The 21654-nt window shown below is 42.8% G+C and overlaps 1 protein-coding gene across 2 annotated transcripts; it reads left to right on the top strand.

Moving 5' to 3' along the window:
* The first annotated feature begins 2126 nt into the window (after window positions 1–2126).
* rybpb (RING1 and YY1 binding protein b) lies at window positions 2127–21134 on the top strand. Of its 2 annotated transcripts, XM_059329030.1 has the most exons (5): window positions 2127–2278; window positions 2868–2993; window positions 17037–17345; window positions 17429–17527; window positions 17859–21134. In XM_059329030.1, the coding sequence occupies exons 1-5, from the start codon at window positions 2253–2255 to the stop codon at window positions 18106–18108; spliced, it is 810 nt and encodes a 269-aa protein (XP_059185013.1). In that variant the 5' UTR covers window positions 2127–2252; the 3' UTR covers window positions 18109–21134. The 2 variants fall into 2 exon arrangements, with proteins under 2 accessions (XP_059185013.1, XP_059185012.1); XM_059329029.1 differs by lacking the exon at window positions 2127–2278 and having other exon boundaries at window positions 2286–2993.
* The last annotated feature ends 520 nt before the right edge of the window (window positions 21135–21654 follow it).

Here is a 21654-nt window from a genome sequence, read left to right as displayed (position 1 = left end):
ATTAGCATGACTGTCATCCTCTTTTGGATCACATAAAATTATTCAAAATTCTTTCAGTGTATCGCACCTCTGATTTGTTTCATCACCTTAATGTCATGCTGTTCAAACTCGGCTACTCACCTCTCATAAATAATGGACGAGGGCTAACTGTTTATCTTGTGAAATCGTCTGCAAGTAATGTAAGCGCCTTGCTCAAGGGTGTAGCTGATGAGGGAGAGAGGACTCTCCACAAGTGCACTTCTCTCACCTTTATACCAGCTGTTCTTAGTAAATGTTTGTTAATACCTCCTATAATATCTTCTTCCCAGTTGTATCAATGAATTAACCAGTCTGCACAGATATTGTGGTCTGGAAGAAAAATGTAACAGCAAGGACTCATCCTACCTATGAATACAAATGAACTCCACTCACTGCAAGTGAGTGCTGTATAACTTGCAAGCTTAAAACAAAAAAGCACAGTTTTCCCAGGAACTCATTACAGAACCAGCGAAGCAGGGCTTAATGTTGTTTTGACTGAATTGTAGTTATCAGTAGGCCACCGTGATGAAGCTCAATTAGAGCAGCATGCTATAAGCTAAGCAGAAGTAATCACTGGGCGGAGGGCAGACTTATGTGGAGGCAAGGATATTCACTCTGAACAGAAAAGGCGAGGGATTCACAATAGGACCTGGAGCCGTGGAGAGCAGCTAATGAGCCTACATGATTCACTCTTGGTCTCCCCCACCGAGAGCCTTGTCCTGGGCAGAGCGGAGGCGCGCAAGATGTGTGCGCTCCAACACATTCCATGACGCAGCCTGTCAGAGCCAGGAGGGTGAAGGGGCGATTAAAAGTTTCTCTTGCAATTGCTGGATGAAATAAGGTCTTCTGTGTCTTATTAGAGTCTTGAATCAATCTAGAGAATGTGGACACAGTTTCTTGATTCACAATCGTCCCATGCAAGGAAATTACTTTTCTGGCAACTTTATACAAAAGAAAGAAAATTGTCTGTGCATAACTCCTCCTATGCGCCTAAATGATCTGCAACATTATTTCACAATAAAAGGAATAATTGTTTAAATCACACCACCTTGGTGTTTTATATGGAGTTTGTACGTTCACAGGGCTTCCTCCAGGTACTGTGGCTTTCTCTCACAGTCCAAAAGTCCCAGTGGACCTGAAACTCCAAATTGCCCATATGTGTGAAAGTGAGTGCAAGTGTGTCTGTCTGGCCAACTCTGTAATAAACTGCAAGGAGATGTTTCCTCTTTCATCCAAAGTATCCTGGGAGAGTCTCAACAAAGAAAAGTATGGTGCATCCTGTGTCAGCATCGGACGATATGAAAATTGATTTATAATATATAATTATAAAAAAATATGATATACTTAAAAATATTAAACATGCATTAAATAAGAAGACAGATTTTCTGTAGACTAAATTAATTGATTTGAGCTGTATCTCAGGGGCTGTGGACAATTTAATCAACTAATTGGTTTTTTTAATATTGTTTTCTGCAATAAAATTGTATCATCCCATGTTGAATCCTGATGTACAAATGTAATTCTGGGCTGTTGTGGTCAAGAACAGTTGGTCCATCATAGATGGATCTACAACTTTATTATTACCAATAATAGTAGTTATTAACCATAAATCAGCAGAATGTTGTCAATTGTAACCAGCAGATCCTTCAAGTTTTCCCCCCAAAAATGAATAACATATTTCTTTTTAATTCAGAACTCACCCTGTCTAAAAAGCTTTTGTAAAATGATTTTGTTAAAAAAAACAAAAAATCTAGTCATTACTACTTTTGACAAACCTGTATTTATGTTTTTCTTTAATTTCTGTGTTGCCTTTATTTAACTGCTTTTGGAATTTGTGTATTATTTTGTTTTTTTTCTTATTGTCTCGTAAAAGCACTTTGGATGTGTTTAAAAAGTTCACTATACATTTGTTTTATTACAGGGATTATCTCTGGATGTCCCTGTAATCTTTATGTATGTGTGTGGGTTGAGGTGAGGTCTGTCAAATTTCTCTAGTAGTTATTAAAATAGCTGCTAAACATCCATCCAGACTTTTAAACCGATTCGCCCTCTGATTGGCTGTGAGGCGGTCACGTGGTGTAGTGCAGTCAGTCGCTGTGCCGTGCCTCGAGCCAGCGCTGAGTGGAGCCTGTCTGCCAACAGCTTCAGCAGCGGCTCTATCTGGAACCCACTACACTCACTGACAATTAAAGGAGGCCCCTTTTTCTTCTTATTTCCGAGGATTATTCTTCACCATGGGCGACAAGAAGAGCCCTACCAGGTAATGCGACCATCCATTGCCGCTATGTACTTGTTTTGCGCGTTTCAGGCTCGATATTTGGATGCGTTTCCCTCACAGAGGGATCGTTTCTCCCTTTTTCAGCTGGTATGCCACAGCTAGCTAGAATAGTGCAGTCACTATGGCGGCTTCTCGCTCCCTACAACCCAGTCACTTCACAGACAAAGGGAAATTTTTCAGAGGATACGCCTGGCATTCCCTGAAACGCTCTTCCGTCTCGACGAAGCCTTTTGGAGAGTCAATGTCGAAATTGACATTGTTTGATATTGGTTTTGTTAGCCGACATGCTAAGCTTCGATGCCGAAAATTTTAGCAATGCTTGCCTGCCTGCTAGCCTAGCTGGCGATACAATCGGACGGTGTGGAGCTTCGCCACTGTGGGGATTTATTAACCAAGGAGCTCTACTTACCGGGACTCGAACCCAACATTAATGACAGCACCATGAAATGTGTTGCACTTAATAGCTCGTGTGTTACATGACCTGTTATGTTTGTCACAATCTCCTTTCTTCTTAATTCATGAAATATGTTGGTGGTATTTTCAAAACTAACTTGACCTTAACATTTGTCAGGCCAAAAAGACAAGCCAAACAGACCGCTGATGACGGCTACTGGGACTGTAGCGTCTGCACCTTCAGGAACACTGCCGAGGCTTTCAAATGCAGCATCTGCGATGTGAGGAAGGGCACATCCACAAGGTAACGTAGCGCTCCCTCTCTCTTTCTCTCTCTCTCCCTCTCGTCTGAGCGTCTCGTTTTTCCCCTGCTTGGCTGGCTGCAGCAGCATTGCATCGCAATTTATGGGAATGACAACTTTGATCGACAGCCTATTTGTCTGTGAGCGAATGCGGACTTGTTGATGGACATTCTTGCAAACATGCCCAGCCGTTGTCTGGATTATCCGTAGTTTTTTTCCATTTTATGCGACTAACATTGCATTGCTTTTATGCATTCGTCTAGGTAGGCTGGCTGCTTCACTAGCCAGAGGGGGGGATGGGGTGGGGAAGAGGGACCATACTTCATGATGGCAGTACAGCTACAGTGCATCAACAGCAATAGCGAAAGGGCTGCTTTTTTTTCTTTTCCATGGAGTGAAACAAGGTGAATGCATGTGTGTGCATTTCACCTACCTGTAGGATTGCAGAGGTTTAATGGTCTGTCAAGTCAGATTTATTGTGCATGAGGTGGATGTACAGTAAGGAATAAATTGATTCTTACCTTAATAAATGTTTGTAATCGGGGTTAGAAATAAACCCCAGATGTGGGGTTATTTCTTTGTCCGTCAGACCTTTCCCTTGTGCCATGTAATTTAAGCCATGCCATTTCATGCCCAATCTTGCATGACACTGAGTTTCGAGAGGAGACTGACCTGTTGGTTTTTTTCCCCTTTTTTTCAATTTTGCAAAATAACTTGTTTTTTTAAATGTCAGTCCACACGTTTGTCTTTAATGATCATGTTCAAAACTTTGGCACAAACAAGAGAATTCACTTAGTCTTATTTCAGAAAATGTCTGCAGATTAATCATATCTGCATTTACAGCAACAGGCTTGTGTGTTCCAGACATTTCCCCTGAGCTTCACTCAGAATAAATGTTGTGACGTAAGCAGAAGACTGCGTTTTATGGGAAACTGAGATGAAATCACTGTATAACTCGAATGTCATAACGGGATTCCCTTTCGGTTTTTGTGTATACTGATGCTTCCTCCCCCTGATCTGGGGAATGTTTTTGATGAGAAGCTGTGTGCGTGAGTTTGTTTACTGGTGTCATCAGTTGCATGATGAGATGGAGAGATAGATGAGTCATTTGTGGGTTTGTTGACAAGTCCCCTGCACTCTAACCTTTCCAGCTGTGGTTTTTACAATGACTGGCTCGACTGACACCCCAGACGTGCCGCAAAATGGTGAGAACACATTGCTGCTGATTTACTGAAAATCCAAAAAGATTGAGCTCAGTCTTAATTGTCTGGCTCCCCTCCCCCTATGATCTTTTCCTAGCTGCTTGTAGCTTAAGACCACAGCTGATGATGCAGGCTGAGCCTGCTGCGCGAAAGCAGGAAGCGGAGACAAGCATGTCGTAGCCATCCTGCCACTGTGCTTTGGCAACAGCCCAGTTGCCTCTATTTGGTAAATGGAAGCACATGACATCGCAGGAGTGGTTGTCACACATTCCTGTTTGATATGAATAGTTAACCTTTGATTAATGCAATTGTGTAGTTGTGGGGTTGCCTCTTATTCTAATGAGTACTAATTAGCTGTCTTTTCTTCACTGTTTGATGTATTCCAGCAAAGCATGGGACAAAGCAACATGCTCTTAGCTAAATGATTCACACTTAAGGCTATGTGTGGATGTCTGTCTTGCTGCTTTTATCTGAAGCTCTACTTTGAATGTGCTTTCAGGCATATGGGCACATGTGTTCACTAATTAGAGTTCCTCACTTTTGATAGTAGTCAAAACATTTCTTTTCTCAAAGTTGAAGTTTGATTTGGATCATCAGTTTGTGTTTACTACAAGATGGGTGGGCTTAGATGGGCATTGATTTGTGCAGTCAACATGACATGATTGTATTTAAGCATTGTGTAAAACGGCTTGTTTTGAGTGAGTATGAATGTTTGGAAGCAACCGTTTTCCCACACAGTCCTACACTTCCACCGTCCCCAAATATAGTTTTCTTTTCTTGTGTGCCGGGACAAAGGTCAGGCTGTATTGACTGTATTTGAAGGTAGTAAAGAGAGGATGGATGCAGCTGAAGTATCACATGCTTTCATCCATTCCTGAAAAGCTCTCTGTACAACAGTCAGCAGACATCAAGGCTCAGCAGTAAGGACTGCTGATTGCCAGGGGCATGTTGGGCTAATCTTACAACTCCTATGTCCAGTTGGACAAGTGGTTAAAGTTAAGAATGAAGTGCAAGTGATCATTTAAATAATTGTGGAATAGGAGTTTAGTTGGGTGGTATTGGAGGATGAGGGCAAATCTCCAACTCTAACTTGTCCAGTTCTGGGCTTGCATGAGAGCAAGGCAGATAAAACAGTGTTGTTTTTCAAAGGCATGTCAAGTTTCTGAAACTGTGATACACTGTCCTTGTTCTGATTTACTTGAATAAAGATTGGACATGATAATGAATTATAGTCTTTGCTGGTATTTGATAACTGCTAAGTGGCAAGTGAAAAAAAAAGATGAATGTTGAACTCTGGACATTAGTCGTGGTTGACGTGGTTGATAGCTGCAGGTTGAGTCATAACGGGTCCCCCTGCCTGTCCTACGTCAATTTAAAAATCAGAAGAATAAATCCACCCCCTTTGAGCCGTTACATCCGTCCCTCACAGTGTGCACTGACTCATTGAGACACCAGCTGTTAGCTGTACAGGTGTTGATGGAGAACATACAATTAACATGATCCACAGTGAGTGACAGAAAGTGGCTTACAGTGCGACAAGGCTTGAACTGCTCTTTCTCCCCTGCCAGCGGTAGGTAAGCTAGGTAACTATGGATCATTCAGCTCTGATTTGTGCAAATGGAGGCAAGAATGTGTGTTAATGAGAGCAAAACTCTGGCTGTGGCATCAGCATGCAGGGAGAGGCCACATTTTCCCCAGCTCAGCGCAGCCTAACGAACCTGTTGACCCAGTCCAACTCAGTGATGTAACATGATACTCAAGTAGGCTAAAACTAGCCTCTGCCCCTCTGAGTCTTAAACAAGAAAGCACTCTGCTTTTTGCACCTGACCTCATTGCTAATCTACAAGTCCAAATAGCCCAAGTGTTCAGCCTCTGCATGCAGTGCCTGCTTCTTTGGTAATTGGAGAAGGGTTTGCATTAACATCCCCTGCGAGGTGCATGCTATCATATTTAAATGTTTCTGGCATCTGAACCTGATCTCTGCGTGAACGTGACACTGTGTTGCTGTACATCAGTTTGCTTTGTGGTGGTGTTTGGTATGCACCTCTGTCAGCCCCGGGGCCCAGGGAGAAACCATTAGGAGCCCTCTAAAGTTGATTGATGGTGGGGATCACAGGAAGTCTTGAGGTACCTCAGTCTTTGACTGCTTTGCTGTTATCTATGCGCTGCTGCTGTGTCGTCAACCATTTCAAGTCGCTTCCATCTGTGCTTTATATAAAACCCAACAAATGACTGTCTCTCACTGCTGGTTCGCAAAAGTCAGTGCTGTGACTAGATTTAATAAACCAACTTCAGTGGTCCCTCAATTTATCTAAAGCTCAGACTGCTGAAAGGACCACTGAGATATAGGAGTATGATATAAGGCTAATAGTAAATGGTATTAAAATGTAATTGTTCTTTTTTTTAATATTCAAATTTCCTCATTTCCTTTTATAGTAACAATTCAGATGTGTCATAAAGGCTTCCGGGGTCTGGAAATTCTTAGTTTAGGTACCTTAAAAGTGCTTGAATTTTACGTTTACTGTGCAAACCTTGTATTGTAAATGTCTATACAAGCATAATTTGAACAGAAATCAAACTGTTTGTCTGCTTGTTCATGCAGTGTTGTACTGTTGTATTTAAACATACAGTGAGCGCTTAAAAGAGCAAAATAATATAGCTCTAATGTAAATTTGTCAGGTGAGCTCAATTGCTGGAGTCTAGACAACTCAGTAAAACGAATCCTGACCTGTCAAATATATCTGGATTGGAAGGGTGAAATTTGATGTAAAGGTGTCACCTAAAAAAGTTTTGGTGGGGTAAATTAACTGACACTCTAGGGTTGGGCGGTATCTCAAAAGCCAGCCCAGCTACCAGCGATTGTTGATATATTTGCACAGGTGTGTATTCTAGTGGCATTGCTTCTGCGGGAGTCCATTAAAATAAAAGCACAACAATCGCTGAAAGAAACCAACTGCGGCGTCAATCCCAGATAGCCGATATATTTGTCCTATCGTCCACACACATAATTTGGTATCTGCATCTATGTCACCAGGCTGTCTCTGTAGGAAGATTTTATTTTACTCAGATAACAAGTGTGGCCATGCTGTAGGTGATCAGCTTTTATGGACTGAAGTGTGAATAAGTATGAAGGATTTTAATGTGACATTGAGATGTTTTTCTGATCACTCTTGCAGATATACTTTAGTCAACCATAGGCAGTTACTGGAATTGTCCATGACTCTGTAGATATTTACAGATGTTAATGTACTTGAGTAAATGCGCATTTAGTCTATGGCTTTATAATACGACCATATGGGAAACCCATAAATCCACAGATTATGAAAGTTAAAACCAGGATTTAAAAACAGGGTCTTAATGGATCAAATCTTACAGATATCCAACCCTAAAGTCATGTGTCAGTAGTGGGGCTACAAAACTAAAAGTGCATATGTCTCTTTGTGTAAGTGTTGAGGCTGCACAATTATTGGAAAATGATTGCAGTGTGTGTTTGTGTGTCTGTGTGTGTGTGCGCCTTTCTGTCTTTTACAATGATGGAATAGAGTCATTATAATCCGTCGATTCTACCACTGTCACATTAAGGCAAATTGTCTAGGATAATGGAATTACATAAGGGGAACATGCTGGTGCTCAATTTATATCTGCACTTCCTTGCCCACCCCCCGCCCCCACAGCAGCCCCCGCTCAGAGGAAACTGCTTTTGCTTATCCAGCATTATCAGCATCTGCACTAAAACCCTAAGCACGAGCGGGTAGCCCTAATCTTTACATGTTAATTGCCGGATTTAAAAGTTCTTAATTACTTCATGGGATTTGGCAGAGTGTGAGTGATTAAATACAGTAGCCAATTTGGCAATCTGACAAAACAAGAGAAATGTTGAGAGAGCTGTTGAATCGGGGGGCTCCTCCCCTCACAAAAAGATGAAGCAAATGAGTGTGACGGGGAGGGAGTGAGGAGTCTCGGGGAAAATGCAGAAAGAGGCATATGAGGACAAGGAGAGGGAGTGAGGGAGTTGTTAAGTGTGGAGGCACAGCAAGCTGAGGAGAAAAGTGAAGAAGAGGGCATGAGAGGACACGGGGAGAAACAGAGCAGTGAAGGGACGGATAGTCTGGACATTTATGCGTGTGTGTTGAAGAAAGGGGGGTGTATGGATTGCTGCAAGGGGATGTGCTCACTCAGCCAGGAGTCTCCAGGGGCTAAAGCACATCATTACCCAGGGAGGGAGAGAGCTGGACTGGACAGGCTCTTCTGTTTCTACCAGCACCACCATCCATGCATGGGGGAAAAAACATTTGACATGTCATTCACTTCAAATAGTAATAGAGGGAGTATCAGAATTTACCATTTTCTCCTGGTTAGGTTATGACATCATCATTAGAAGGGTTTGATCCTGGTCAGCTATGGCTTGTCTGAGCATTATGGAGAAGGTACAAACTGAAAGCTGTGTGTTTCAACTCTTGGTGTCTGGTGTCCTGACTTGATGTTTTTGTTTGCTTGCTTGATGTTGTTCTCCTTGTGTAGAACGCAAGGGCCTGCTGTGAAGGTGCAGTGTCCCCTTTGGCAGTTCTGCAAATTCAAACCAGCCTCTGTTTATACTAAAACAAATGGGCAATGAGATGACAGGACAGCAGCAAGACGGGGTGACCGGGTCTACTTGACAGATAACTCACGCACACCGGAGGCAAACAGCAGGAGAGAGGGTGAGGAGAGGTGAAGACGACCTACTTAAAGCCAGAAGGATTTAGGCTGGGTGGTGGTGGGGGCTAATGCACAGGAGAAAGTGAAGAGAGAGTGGGAAAGAAGACAAAGAGAAAATGATGGAGAGGCAGTGGAGAGGAGGGAAAACAAATGAGTGATACTGAGCAATGTGACACAGTGCTGCTGATGGAAGGAGCTCATACGTGCTTAGTGCCTTTGCAGTTACTTGCTGTCAGTCTGCCTAGTGCCAGACAGTTTGCAGCATGAAAGGTCAGTCGAGGTAAAGAAAAGGTTGTCAGCATGAAGCTGAATTCTCTTTTACACATAAGCAGACACAAACTTGGACATTTCCTCTTTTAATTCCTCTGCCATAGACCTCCTGTTCTTCTTGTGACATTAAGCCCTCAAAGTTCTGACTGGAAGGGCCTCGTGAGGGATGAATGGTTAATGCCTCTGGTGGGCAGTGAGAATGAATTGAGGAGCGCTATAGCCTCAGGCTGCTCTTCAGGTGCTATCCTCATTCAACCTCCATAACACGCTCACTCACACAGATTACTTTACCCATGAATGGCTGGAGGTGACAACACTGCTCCAGTCACCTCAGGCTCAGACCAGTGATTCCCCTAGGATTTTTTCCAGCAGCGGTGCTGAAGTGCATTCGTTTTATTTTTGCACTCCCAGAAGACATTTAGTGTGTCTGCTGACAAGGGGTGTGACACATTTGTACACAGTTGTAGATGTCAAATTTAACAAAATGCTTCAAGACTCCTTGCCTCTCATCCTCCCCTTTTTACCTAATTCCCAAATTCCAAATTATGTTCTCAAAGTGTCTTTAAATATTTATAAGTTACAAATATATATATCAATTACTTTTCACAATCTACATTAGCCACTTTTTTCACATGGGGATAAATTGGATCCACCAAGAGCAACCTTTTTAAAAAGCCCCTTTTTATGTTGGGTCACCTGTTGCTCCCAGAACAGGAGCAAATGCCAGGAGCTTAGTTTTCATTCAAGAGAATTCTGATTGGTCTGTTAACTGCTTTGCAAATTAATCAGAGCACAGTGTCGTTTACTTTCCAGTTTGTTTACTGACAATGTTATCTTGACTTCACATGTCTCTTCTGCATGTGTGCAGCATGGTGCTCAGCGGGTAAGCGCTGCTTCATTGGTCACTGTATCAGCTTCAACTCATTATAATGGGCGTTTTCTGCTGTGAGCATGCTGCTGCAGACGTGGCCGTGCCCTGTGTATTCTGGCCATACACCAGATGATATTAATGATTGTGTGAAATTTTATTAGCGGTACTCATAATTATGTGGCAGCGGTGCATCACTGCTGAAAGGACATAGGGACATACATTACACATACAGGAAGCAAAATACCCACTTCCCTTTCTCTTGAATTTCAGTCAACTTATCAACTATTCTTCATCTTGACTGCCATACCAACCAGTTAACCAAACCCATCTGAATGGTCATAGTGTATTGTAATGCATTTTGGAAAAATGAAGGCTATATAGCTCTGTCAAGAACCCAAAAAGAAGTTCAACACACTGACCAGGAACCTCCTCACATTGAGCACATGTCCCACAGTCCAGTGGTATTTGTATTTGTCAGTTTTCAATTTAACATTCAAATAAATATATTCATAGGTTTGTTCATGTTCACTGACAAGGATGCATTTATAAAATATTCTGTTTAAGATTGATGTCTCAATCTTTTCACTGTCATGTCATGTCCCTAGACGTAGAGGTCTGCAAGTTGAAATGAGGTCACACTGAGTCATATCCAAGTCTCAAATACAAATAATACTACTAGTATGCTAAAACAACAGGAGTCATATGTTGATTGGCATAAAATGAATCGTCAATAACAAATCAGTTATCAAGAAAACATGTTTTTGTTTTTATCCAACTCCTTAAATGGGAAGATTTGGTGTTTTATTTTTAACAGTAAATTGGAATTGAAAATGGAATTTTGGTTTAACAGAACATCTGGAGATGACAGATGACAACTTGTGTTTGTCATTTTCACTATTTCTTGAAATTGTTTTCCTGATTCTGACTAATCATCCAAGAAGATAATTGAAAGAATAAATAATAATGCAAATCCCAAGTGGACATATTTATCACTTTGTCAGACCAACAGTCCAACACCCTATTTTTATAGGATAAGAAAGACAGCAAATATTCAAATTTGTGAATATTTTAAGCAGTGAATTTGGGTATATTCATATAAACAATAAGTGATTAATCAATTATGAGATTTGCTGCGGATTAAATTTCTGCCAAGTCATTGTTTCAGCTCTCATTACTATTAAACGTTAATAATGTATTAACTATAAAATGGTGCAAGGATAACAATCCATACTGATAGGCAAAATGTTGTTAGGCAGTGCTCTTTCCAGACATACCTCAGGTCTCACTGGGGAGCTTGGCCAACATTCACCAATAGAACAATGGAGCATACAGACATAAATATATTCCCGCCGACTGGTTAACAAATTTGAAGCAACACTGGCAGGCTGCTCTGTGCTCTGCTCCATCACCCTTCATACTGGTAGGGGGATGGGGACATCATCACATGTTTCTGCATAATGATCAAGGCGTACAGCAAGTGTTGACACAGTCGAATGCATCTAGATCATTGATTACATGGTTGCCAGCACGTCATAGGGACGTGCTGTGATCAAACTCAAGCCCTGTGGCATAGTCACATGCTGGATCTGAGAGATGTGCTCCGGGCTGAGGCTGTGATGGTCTCACAGTCCTGTGCGGGGGGGAAACCAGGTCACTGCTGAATGCATATGAATAGAGGATTCATGTTTGTGAACAACTCTGCACATCATTGCGGACAAGGAGCCCACGTTCGTACTGCGTAGATGCGGTTATTTGCAAAGTCTGAATGAGAGTGGGTGATGTTAAATAGTCTGAGCTGTTCAGTGGGCTGTCCATGGTCGAAGAATACTGTTGTCTGTCGGCTGTCTCACTCTCTCTCTCCTCTTCGCTCCGCTGTCTGCCACTGCATTCACTCAGCCTGGCAGGAAATAATTGCTTGTCCTCCACACAGCACTTCAAATAAAAGAGCTGTGTTAATGAGGGCTTTCCTGCGCCTCTCTCTCTCTCTCTCTCTCTCTCTCTCTCTCTCTCTCTCTCTCTCTCTCTCTCTCTCTCTCTCTCTCTCTCTCTCTCTCTCTCTCTCTCTCTCTCTCTCTCTCTCTCTCTCTCTCTCTCTCTCTCTCTCTCTCTCTCTCTCTCTCTCTCACACACACACACACTCTCCATCCCTTGGTCATTCTCTTTATTCCCCGGTCTCTACATGAAGTGCTGCGTCTCATTGTTTTTAGTTTTTCTAGAAAGAGTTCGCTCTGAAACAACACAGATTTCGCCCTTGGCTTGCAATATCGGCTGCTCCTGGCCAGCAAGAGCACCAGCTGAGCAGAGGTGTGTCTGTCTCTGGGATGGTTCAGGCCGAGTGGAGCAGTCTAACTATGGGTGTCAGTCTGACTGAATTAGGAGCTTTTAAGCATGATGATAGTCATTTGAGGGCATCCCGTGGAGGGAGTCTCCCCACCCCTCCCTCCCGCAGACGTTGGAATTTCGGGCCAAGCATAGGAGGAGCTGTCAATCACGTCCTATTGTTGTGCGAAGGGGAGGTAATAAGCTGTAAGCCCTCACAGTGGGAAATGATTCGACAGCAGGCTTTGCACACTTGACACTCTCACTCACACACTCACACTGAATCCCCAGGAATATATTGGCAGCAGTGGGAGGTTGGAGCAATCTCTGCAATTGGACCCCAGAGTTCACTGCTGGTCCTACTCCCAGTATCATTTCCAGTACCTCTTGTGAAATATAGCTGTTTCCTATTTGATTTGGATGTTTGCAAAATAATATGGTTCAGTTGTAGAGTAATTTTCAGCGATGTAATTTAATTAGTACATTCTGTGTTCAACAACGTGGACAGTTTATGTAAATATGAACAGTAATTAACTTGAAATATGAAATTTATTTTTAAGCAGAGGCAGAGTTTGTTGCAGTTGTTCAGGGCCACTACTATTTCATAAAATGCAAGTAACACACACACACAAATGGTGTCATGCAAAATCTCCAGCCATGCTAATGAGCCTAAGAGCATTGCTGTGCAAAGCCATGATGTGTGGTCAGTAAATAAATGATGGGGCAAAGAGAGCGGTGGCTCTATCATGCCAGCAACAACTCATGGCTGACTTACAGCTGGCACTGAATCACTGCTTAACTACCAGGGCTGCTTCTGCCACCACTGACACAAATCTCAGGCTCCGACCAGGGCTGCAACTCTGCAACAGGCAAAAGAGGCGTGGAGCCTATCGGTCAATCAGTCACTCATTCACCACCTCCTTTGCTAACAGCTCTCACTGCCAAACAGAAATGATTTCTGGTCCCGTTGGATGCTGTCTGCGTTCACAATCTGTTTACTCATGGCTGTCGGTAAGAGACAAATATGTTTTTATGAGGGGTAATATGTCTGTTAGCAAGTTTCATTATTGTCGCTTTGCACACTGCTGTTTACTCATGTAGCTCAAGCTGCCTCCCCAAAACTTGAATTCTTTGTCACACTTTCTCAGTGGCATGTTGATGGTTTCCCACCAGATGTTGACATTGGAACAGGAATCCAGAAGTGCTTAAAGACCCACAAGATTCCCATTAGAGGTTTTACATTTTTTCGAGAATCCTGTGGGTCAGAGGATTCCTGTGGGATTCCCGTGGGATAGGAGTCAATTTCACTATTCATCACGTGACTGGGACAGGACAGGACAGGAAAAAAGTCAACTGGCACAGGCAGAATAGAAATCTTAATGATAATAGGTTCAGTTGTTATATATGAATATTGGACTACATTCTTTGGGGGAACAGGTCGGGATAGTATCTTTTTTTGACTCTTTCATAGGATTGGGAAGGAAAAGGAATTTTTTTATGTGACTAGGATGGGACAGGAGTAGAAATCCACTCTCATATTACCCTCTAATTCCCATGGAGTATATTGTGTTACAGAAATGGGAAAACCAAGGCTTTACAATTGCAATGTAATTGTGTCACCACAGTCCAATGCTTATCACTTCCGAATTAACTAGTTATCAACTTAATCACATAAACATGTAAAAGTGTTGCCAAGTGTAGTTGTTTATTATTTTTATTTAGTTTAACTTACTTCCTATGAATAGGAGCTCTAACACCCAACATGTCAGGGTCTCGCTGGATTTTTTAGGCAAAGGTGGCAAAGACTGGAAACCTGTGTGGCATGCACAGCATTTGTGCATATACCTTTGTGGCTGTTTTACAGAATAACATAATGTGAGTGATTTCTGCAAAGGTCACACAATATGACTTATCTATACATTCCAACTTATTAGGCTATTCTCAGCATTTCAGTAACTTATATAATCGCTAGAGTCTCAGACTGACCCTCACTTCTCATACTGTATCATCTGGCTGGCTGGTATATTAAGAATGTGTTGGACCATAGGAGACATTGATGGTGTATTCTTCCCCATACTGAGACTTAAAATAGCCTAGTCATCACCTCTCTCTGCCCTAGGCTTTTTTATTATTATTAAAGAATGGCCCTATTTCTATTTTTTTAAGTCATTACATTATTTTAGACATTAGTGACAAGGTACTGTATATTGCTGCTAACCAGTAACCATGGTAACCACAGTAAATAAGGCTGCTGTATGTGCACTGTATTATTTACGTCTTTTGGACAAGGCCTTCTTTAGTGAGTATGGAGTTAACAAATAAAAGCTTTACCGTGTGGCTATTTGTTATTGATTTTCCAGGAACCATTATATCCTGGAGTCTCCATAACGAAAGTCATTCCCCCCGCTGATTTTTTTTTAAGCAATTCTGATTCTGATTCTGATTGATATATGAAATATCTATATTGGGATAGAAGAGTTTGGCCATATTGCTGAGCCCTAATTCTCCCATTGCCTCCACAATCAAGTGTAACATTTAATTTGCTTGTGTGTGGTATAAGCACATCAAAGCAGTTGCTGATAAAAGGCACTTTAGTTATGTAGGGGGAAAAACGCTTGGTTAAAAATTCTAACAAAAACGCCAAGGCAGATCCAAATAATACACAGGGCCTCTTTTGAGTTGGATTGGTTGGAAAAACCCTGGAAGTAATTTCTCAAAATTGAAATTGAATTGGGATCAATTTGATTTAAACAGGACAGGGTTGACAATTATGAAGCCAGAATTGGATGAGAAGAAAATTAAATTCTCCCACTGGAGGGCCCTCAGATGGTGTCTCCATGAGGGCAGCAGGTAGAAAGCCCCAGGCTCCAGAAAACCAAGGCTAATGGTTAGTGGATCAACGGCCCAGAGCTCCTCAGCATTCACCACAGCTGGTGTATTGATGGAGTGTAGTGCGAACATAATGACATGATGCTCTATTATGGCCCGATTGATTGCCTTCTGATCGTCTGCACGCCCCCAGCCCCCTCCTCAAGGAAATACCCTCTCTGCTCTGTCTATAATAAGCTGCAGCAGGAGCAGACTAAATGAGCCTGATGGAGCAGTAGAGAAAAGAATTCCAAAAGAATTGGATTGTTAGAGTTTAAAAGTGTTTGGCTACTAAGACAGTTGGACTGAGTGCAGTGTCAATTGTAAAAGATGTGCGAGGATGGAAGTGCAGACACGAGAGTAACTAGACTGACCATATGATGTTGCCAAATTGAAACACTGAGGCTAACCACTTAAGCAGCTGTCTGAAAACCACTCTCCACAGCAAGCCACTGAAATCAGCGTCATCAGTCTGACACACTATTGAGCTTCTTCTGTTTTTGCCACATGCATTTACTCTGAGACCATCCCCAAAGCAAAGCCACAAACATTTGTTTTCACTGTGAGAGCCTCATTTTCCGGCAGTAACACTTGTTTATCTGGACTGGTGCTTAGACTAACCGAGTTTCTACAACTTCTCAAAACTCCCTACTTGACCACAGGCTTTTTAAAAGCAATCCTGAGGATCAAAAGACCTCCTCTTCACTGCTGGGATATCACAAAAGCCCATCCTGCCAAGACTGGAGTTGGGTTTGGAATGGTTGGGTATACACAGCTAGCTGGTGGAACTTGTTGTGTTCCTGTTGAAAGGACTCCTGAGCAGCCATCGAGCTGTGCCAGGCTGTTTGTTTGCACGCTAAGCTTTTCAACTGCGTGTTTGTGTGTGTGTGAGCGTACTTGTGGTTTACTCCTCACCATGCTTGCCCAGCGCTGGCCTGTGATTATCCATGTTGCTGGCTGCAGTTTGGTCTCAGCTGAGTTGGAGTCTCTGGAAGGCTGCAGTCATCCTTCCCTCTCGCCCCAGGTCCTCTGCTCCCCCCAGATGCTGCCAGCTGGTGTCCATTATACTGCAGGTGTGTGTTGGCTCAGGCAGTCTGACTTGGGGTTAGCATTTTGCCTCACAATTTCAGGCCCTGTTCATCTGCACAGCTGATGGAGCAAGATGCTGCTCTTGCTGCATGCATGTTTGTAACAGTTGAGTGGTAATACACCACAGTGGAAATTTTGTTTTCAGAAGAGGATGGTTTTATGTGAACTGCCTCTTTTAGGAAATCAGAGGGATTCTTGAAAGTTACATGTGACATTTGTCCTTCTTGCTTTTACTGTTTTAACAGAATGAGAATGATCAAACAAAAACAGATGGCTGTGGTTTGTGTTTATGTACGTGTTTGAAAATGAGTCAAAAAAAGGTGAAAGAGCAGCTACGGTTGTAAGTGAGCTCAGTGAGCAGAGCGGCTTCACCATGTCCAACTGAATCTCAGTCTGTGACAAATGGGGCCAACCCTGCAGTAATCAGATTAGAGGACCTAAGTGACGTGCTGCAAATGTCCCACCTTGTGATCCTGTGCATTCATTTTATTACAGCCGTGAGCTAATGAGATTAGCCCTCAAAACAGAGCCGCTCCACCAGGAAGCGGCTGCGTAAACCTACCTCTGCAGCAGCTGGGAGCAGCAGCCTCATTTCCCTCAGCGGCCTGTAGGTTCAGCCACCTCTCTTTGTCAGCCCGTAGTGTGACTGCGTTGGTGCGTAGCCAGAGCCAGCTCACAGCTACCACTACGACGCTAATCCATCTTTGTGCCTTGGATCTCCTCCACAGGAAACCAAGGATCAACTCCCAGCTGGTTGCCCAGCAGGTGGCTCAGCAGTACCCGATGCCTCCCCCGCCCAAGAAGGAGCGGAGGGAGAGGAGCGAGCGCACTGACAAGGAGCGCCCGGATGGCGAAGGAGATCGCGCCAACGGAGAGGGACGCCCCGAGGTTGAGCGTCCAGAGATAGTGAGGCCAGAGGGAGACCTTCCCGAGAGGGAAAAGAGCGACAACGAACAACAGCCAATCAAAGACAAACCCGACAGAGAGAAGGACATCAGCCCAGCCGTCACGAAGAAGCCCAGCATCAAAAAGACCAGGTCAGTGTCCACAGCCAGTCTTTTCTTGTGTCTTTGTATGCTGTCTGCGCTGGTATTATCCTCACTGATCTGTTTTCCTCCAGACCCAAATCAGACAACCACCAGAGCCCACCCAGTGAAAAACACAGCATACAGTCTGGCAAATCAGCAACCAAGACCAACAAGAACTCTCACATTTCCAGGTGTGTAGCACTCTCTCATGCTCTGCGTCTGTTTGGCAGAACACATGGTTTCACATCTATGACTACACAGCACTTCTCTTAAGAGAAAGTCATGCGGTACACAGCTAGTGGGAAACCTCAAATGATTCACAAATGATCTTTTACACTAAACACCCACACTCACTTTATATACACTTGTTCTGACAGTTCATGTGTCACCCGATGAATTGAGCAATTTAGTGTAACCGCCCCCACAGTGCTGGCAGCCTCCCCCTTGTTGTTGCTGAGACACACATATTGTGGTTGCCATTTCTGAGTATTATTTTTCTCTGCATCTGTCTATGCCCCTCAGGCCCAAGCTGAAGAACATCGACCGGAGCACCGCCCAGCAGTTGGCCATCACCGTAGGGAACGTGACAGTGATCATAACAGACTTTAAGGAGAAGACCCGCTCCTCCTCCACGTCCTCGTCCACCATCACGTCCAGTGCGGGCTCCGAACAACAGCACCAGAGCTCCGGCTCCGAGAGCATGGACAAGGGCTCGTCGCGGGCCTCCACACCTAAAGGGGATCTCTCTGTGGGGCACGACGAGTCGTTCTGAGGTCCCCGTCCCTTTCCTCCCGTCCTCGCCCTGCTCCGCCTCCCACCTTTACCCCCCACCCCACATTTCTGGACACTATGGATCCCATAGGGGGAGAGATTTCTCCTACCTTTCCCATCGCTGCCCTGCCTCCATTCCATGACCACCCCTGGATGCTGAGAGGAACAGTGTGGTGTGCCTGCCAGGGAAACAAACACCCTGCTTGGGGAAATCCCCTCGTGGTTACACCCGCGGCACAGACGAGGAGAGCTGGGCTACAAGGAGTAACGTCCCCTTCCACCCTCCCCCGCGGTAGCATCCAGACACTTGTATGTATTGTTTTATATTTGTATGTGGATGTGAGGCCAAGTCGACATTTTCTTGTTTTGTTTTTGTAAAGAAGAATTCTCCGCTGGGCACAATAACCCCCATCATTTCAATAACTTTAAACTATTATTACCCTTATTTATTACCTGTTGCACCTGTATACTTTGATATTCTCCTTTTTATGTTGAAGCTTTGCTGTGTAGCCCTGCCGATCGATCATTCCTTCAGTGTTTTTATTACAGTTTGAAGATGATAGGACAAGACTCGAGTCACACAGACACACACACACACCACATACACACACACACACACACTGGTGCTAGATACACTGTGAAGCGGTTTTGCAGATCTGGGATTGCCCGTTCACTCAATGCGACGGAGTGCTGATGAATCAAATTCTCATTCACTTTTCTCAATAACACTGTCTCACTCTGAACACTGTCGGGACCTTCATCAGGTCTGTCTTGTTCTGTACAGGTCAATGTGCATCAGAAGAAGGTCACCTGAGGTTCAGACACCTGACTTTTTCAACTAGATTGTCTATGATTTAGTATGCTATAGCAGATCTCTTATACAGTATCTTATGTCCTTAACTGTACAGTGTAGGCTGTTGTGTAAAACACTAAAAAGCTGTTGATATTTTCTGCATTCCGTTCTTGGATATTGAGTTGTTCTGGCAGAAGGTAGAGCTGTCCTCTTCAGCTCTGGAGCCAGAGTTTGTTCTGTGGTGGTGACTGAAGGATGGTAACATGCAGTTCCACATGGTAAAACCATATTGAACTGTAAAATAGACCTGTTGTGTCAAGCTGTTGTGAATCAATTTCATTTTTTTCTTTTGTTGTGGTCCTGAAGACACTTAAATCTTCATTCTCTCAACCTGATATCCCAGAAAACAAGTGCAAAGATGAAAAATTTGCAAAGATTGACAATTCAGTTTTTATTTTTTTTTAAATTTATTTAAGACTCCTGTCATTGAAGGCAAAAAAAATATTGCAGTAGTCAATAGAACACAATGCTCTTTCAATTTTTAGAACAGCAAGGCTTATTTAAGGGTTTTTAATTCACTTTCACCTTAGCTGATACTAGACCAACATAATTTCCTTTTAACTGTATGAAATTGTATAAAGAATAAATGTGTATATGATATCTTAGTTTTATTTATTGAAGGACCAAAGGAATTTCATAATGACATGATACATAGACAGATAAATAACAATTTGAAATGCAATTATCTAATGTGTGAGATGAATAACAGTTTAAATAAAGACTAATATAATCCATGTAAATGGTGTTCTTATTGTCCACTTGTCTCTGTGCACGGCTAATTTGGGGCAGAGAACTGTCAGTACTGTGAGTTGAAGAAGGCCCCGGCTCCACACCTTGGGTGGATCTCGCCTCACTGTGCAGGGGATGAGAAGCAGACTGGGTGTTGGGTCGGGGAGCTGAGATGAGCTCTGGGTGTGCAGGGTTGAAGCCTTAGTAAGCCCCCCCCCTCTTCACTCTGCTACCACAGTACATGTAGCTCCCCTAACAGAAGCCCCCCAAACTCGCCAACTGAGCCGCTCCCAGAGCAACTAAAAGCACGTTAGGTGAGGTTAACAAGTCCCAAAAATCTAGGATCTGAGGGGCAGGATTTGAGCTGTGTCGACTTAAAGCTTTGCAGTTCCACGCGTAGAGATGATAATCATATGTGTGTCGTAAGCAATGTTTGAAGTCCAAGAGATGTGTGTTCATGAGGTTTTTCTGCTCTTAAGCTATGGTTAATATGTTATTATGTACTTTATTGCATACAAATATGGAATCAGTGTTCAAAGTGAGGAAAAGCAATGTGAATGGAGCTAAAAAAAAAGTGGGACTGTCGGGTCAGAGGGGGAAAAATGTTTTTGTCCAATTTTTACTGAGAAAAAACAACCCTGCTTTGTAATGCAATCTATTAGAAATGGGCCTAAAAAGCCATCTTTTCACCTGCCTTATCTGCAACCACATTCACTTGACTGAGTACTCCAACAGAAAGGATTCATTGTTAAATTATTGACAAATGGCCATTTGCTGAGTATATGAATTATTGCTTGTATATAGAATTTTAAAAAGGTGCAAAAGCAAACACTATGAATGATGGCATTGGAGCTGAAGTCTTTTGTTTCCTGTTTCCTTTCCGCGCAAGCAGTTCTGTTCTTGTGTGCGACCAGTAACCTTAATTTACTGTGTAAAGATGGTTACATTTTTTAGCTTTGTTTGTCAGAGACCCAAATATAGAAGGCTTGTTTACTGACTGTATAACCTTAACCGTGAATTTCCAATTAAGTGTATTATACGAACTCATTTCTTCCTATAACAATGTCTTGTACAATGCTTTTAAAGTTATTGCTCGGTTTAAAAAAGAAAAAAGGAAAAAAAAGTTTTAGGGACAGTTCAATAATCCATTCTTTGTTTAATCCAGTTTTTTCTTTTCTTTTCTTTTCATTTATAACTTATAGCTGATGTGTCATTGTTTCCCCTTGTGAAATGGTCACATTATGTTCCTGGTGTGGAAATGTACGCAGCATTTTCAGCGGATCACGGCTCCTTGTCTAGCTTATAATGTTAAAATAATACATGTTTCTGGCATGTGCACGACTTTGCGCTTATAGGCTAACCTGATCATTTTCCTCCGCTTCAAATAGAAACGTCTATTTATGAATTTTGCTTGTAGTTTTTCACAAATAAAATTGTTAAAGTTATCTATTTTTTGACTGCTTTGTGTCTTTTTATTGATGCTATTCAAACACATATTTACAGACTCATGTAAGTTCAGATGTGCAGTTGCTTTATACACTGTCAGATAACAGGAAGTGTGAGACGGCAGACTATTGATTGAGATGTCCTGGGGAGCGTGTGTGCAGAGTGGAGGAAGCCTCCGCAGCGCAGTGACACATGACATGAGGGAGCCCTCATATTGACAACAGCTTTCAATCACGTCGGCCTCCAGAGGCTGGTTAGCAGCCCACTAATGCGCCAGCTAAAAGCTCCACCCATTGACTACATTCCTCTGTCACTCTCCACTGATAATCTATACAGATATGAAAGTCCCCAGAAGAGAAAAGATAATGCTCACATTCATTTTAAAAGCAGATTCACTTTGGTGATGAGGTTATTCACAAAGGGAGTGTGGCTTGTTCATTTATATATACACTTTGTCCCACATCCCTTTTTCTCTAATGTTGCAAAAATAGTTTACATTTTTTATTTGTTTATTTGACA

This window comes from Centropristis striata, chromosome 3 (assembly GCF_030273125.1).
Source record: "Centropristis striata isolate RG_2023a ecotype Rhode Island chromosome 3, C.striata_1.0, whole genome shotgun sequence".
In the NCBI taxonomy this organism is placed as follows: domain Eukaryota; kingdom Metazoa; phylum Chordata; class Actinopteri; order Perciformes; family Serranidae; genus Centropristis; species Centropristis striata.
Note: the sequence above shows the minus strand (reverse complement) of the source record. Positions and strands in the feature narration are given on the sequence as shown.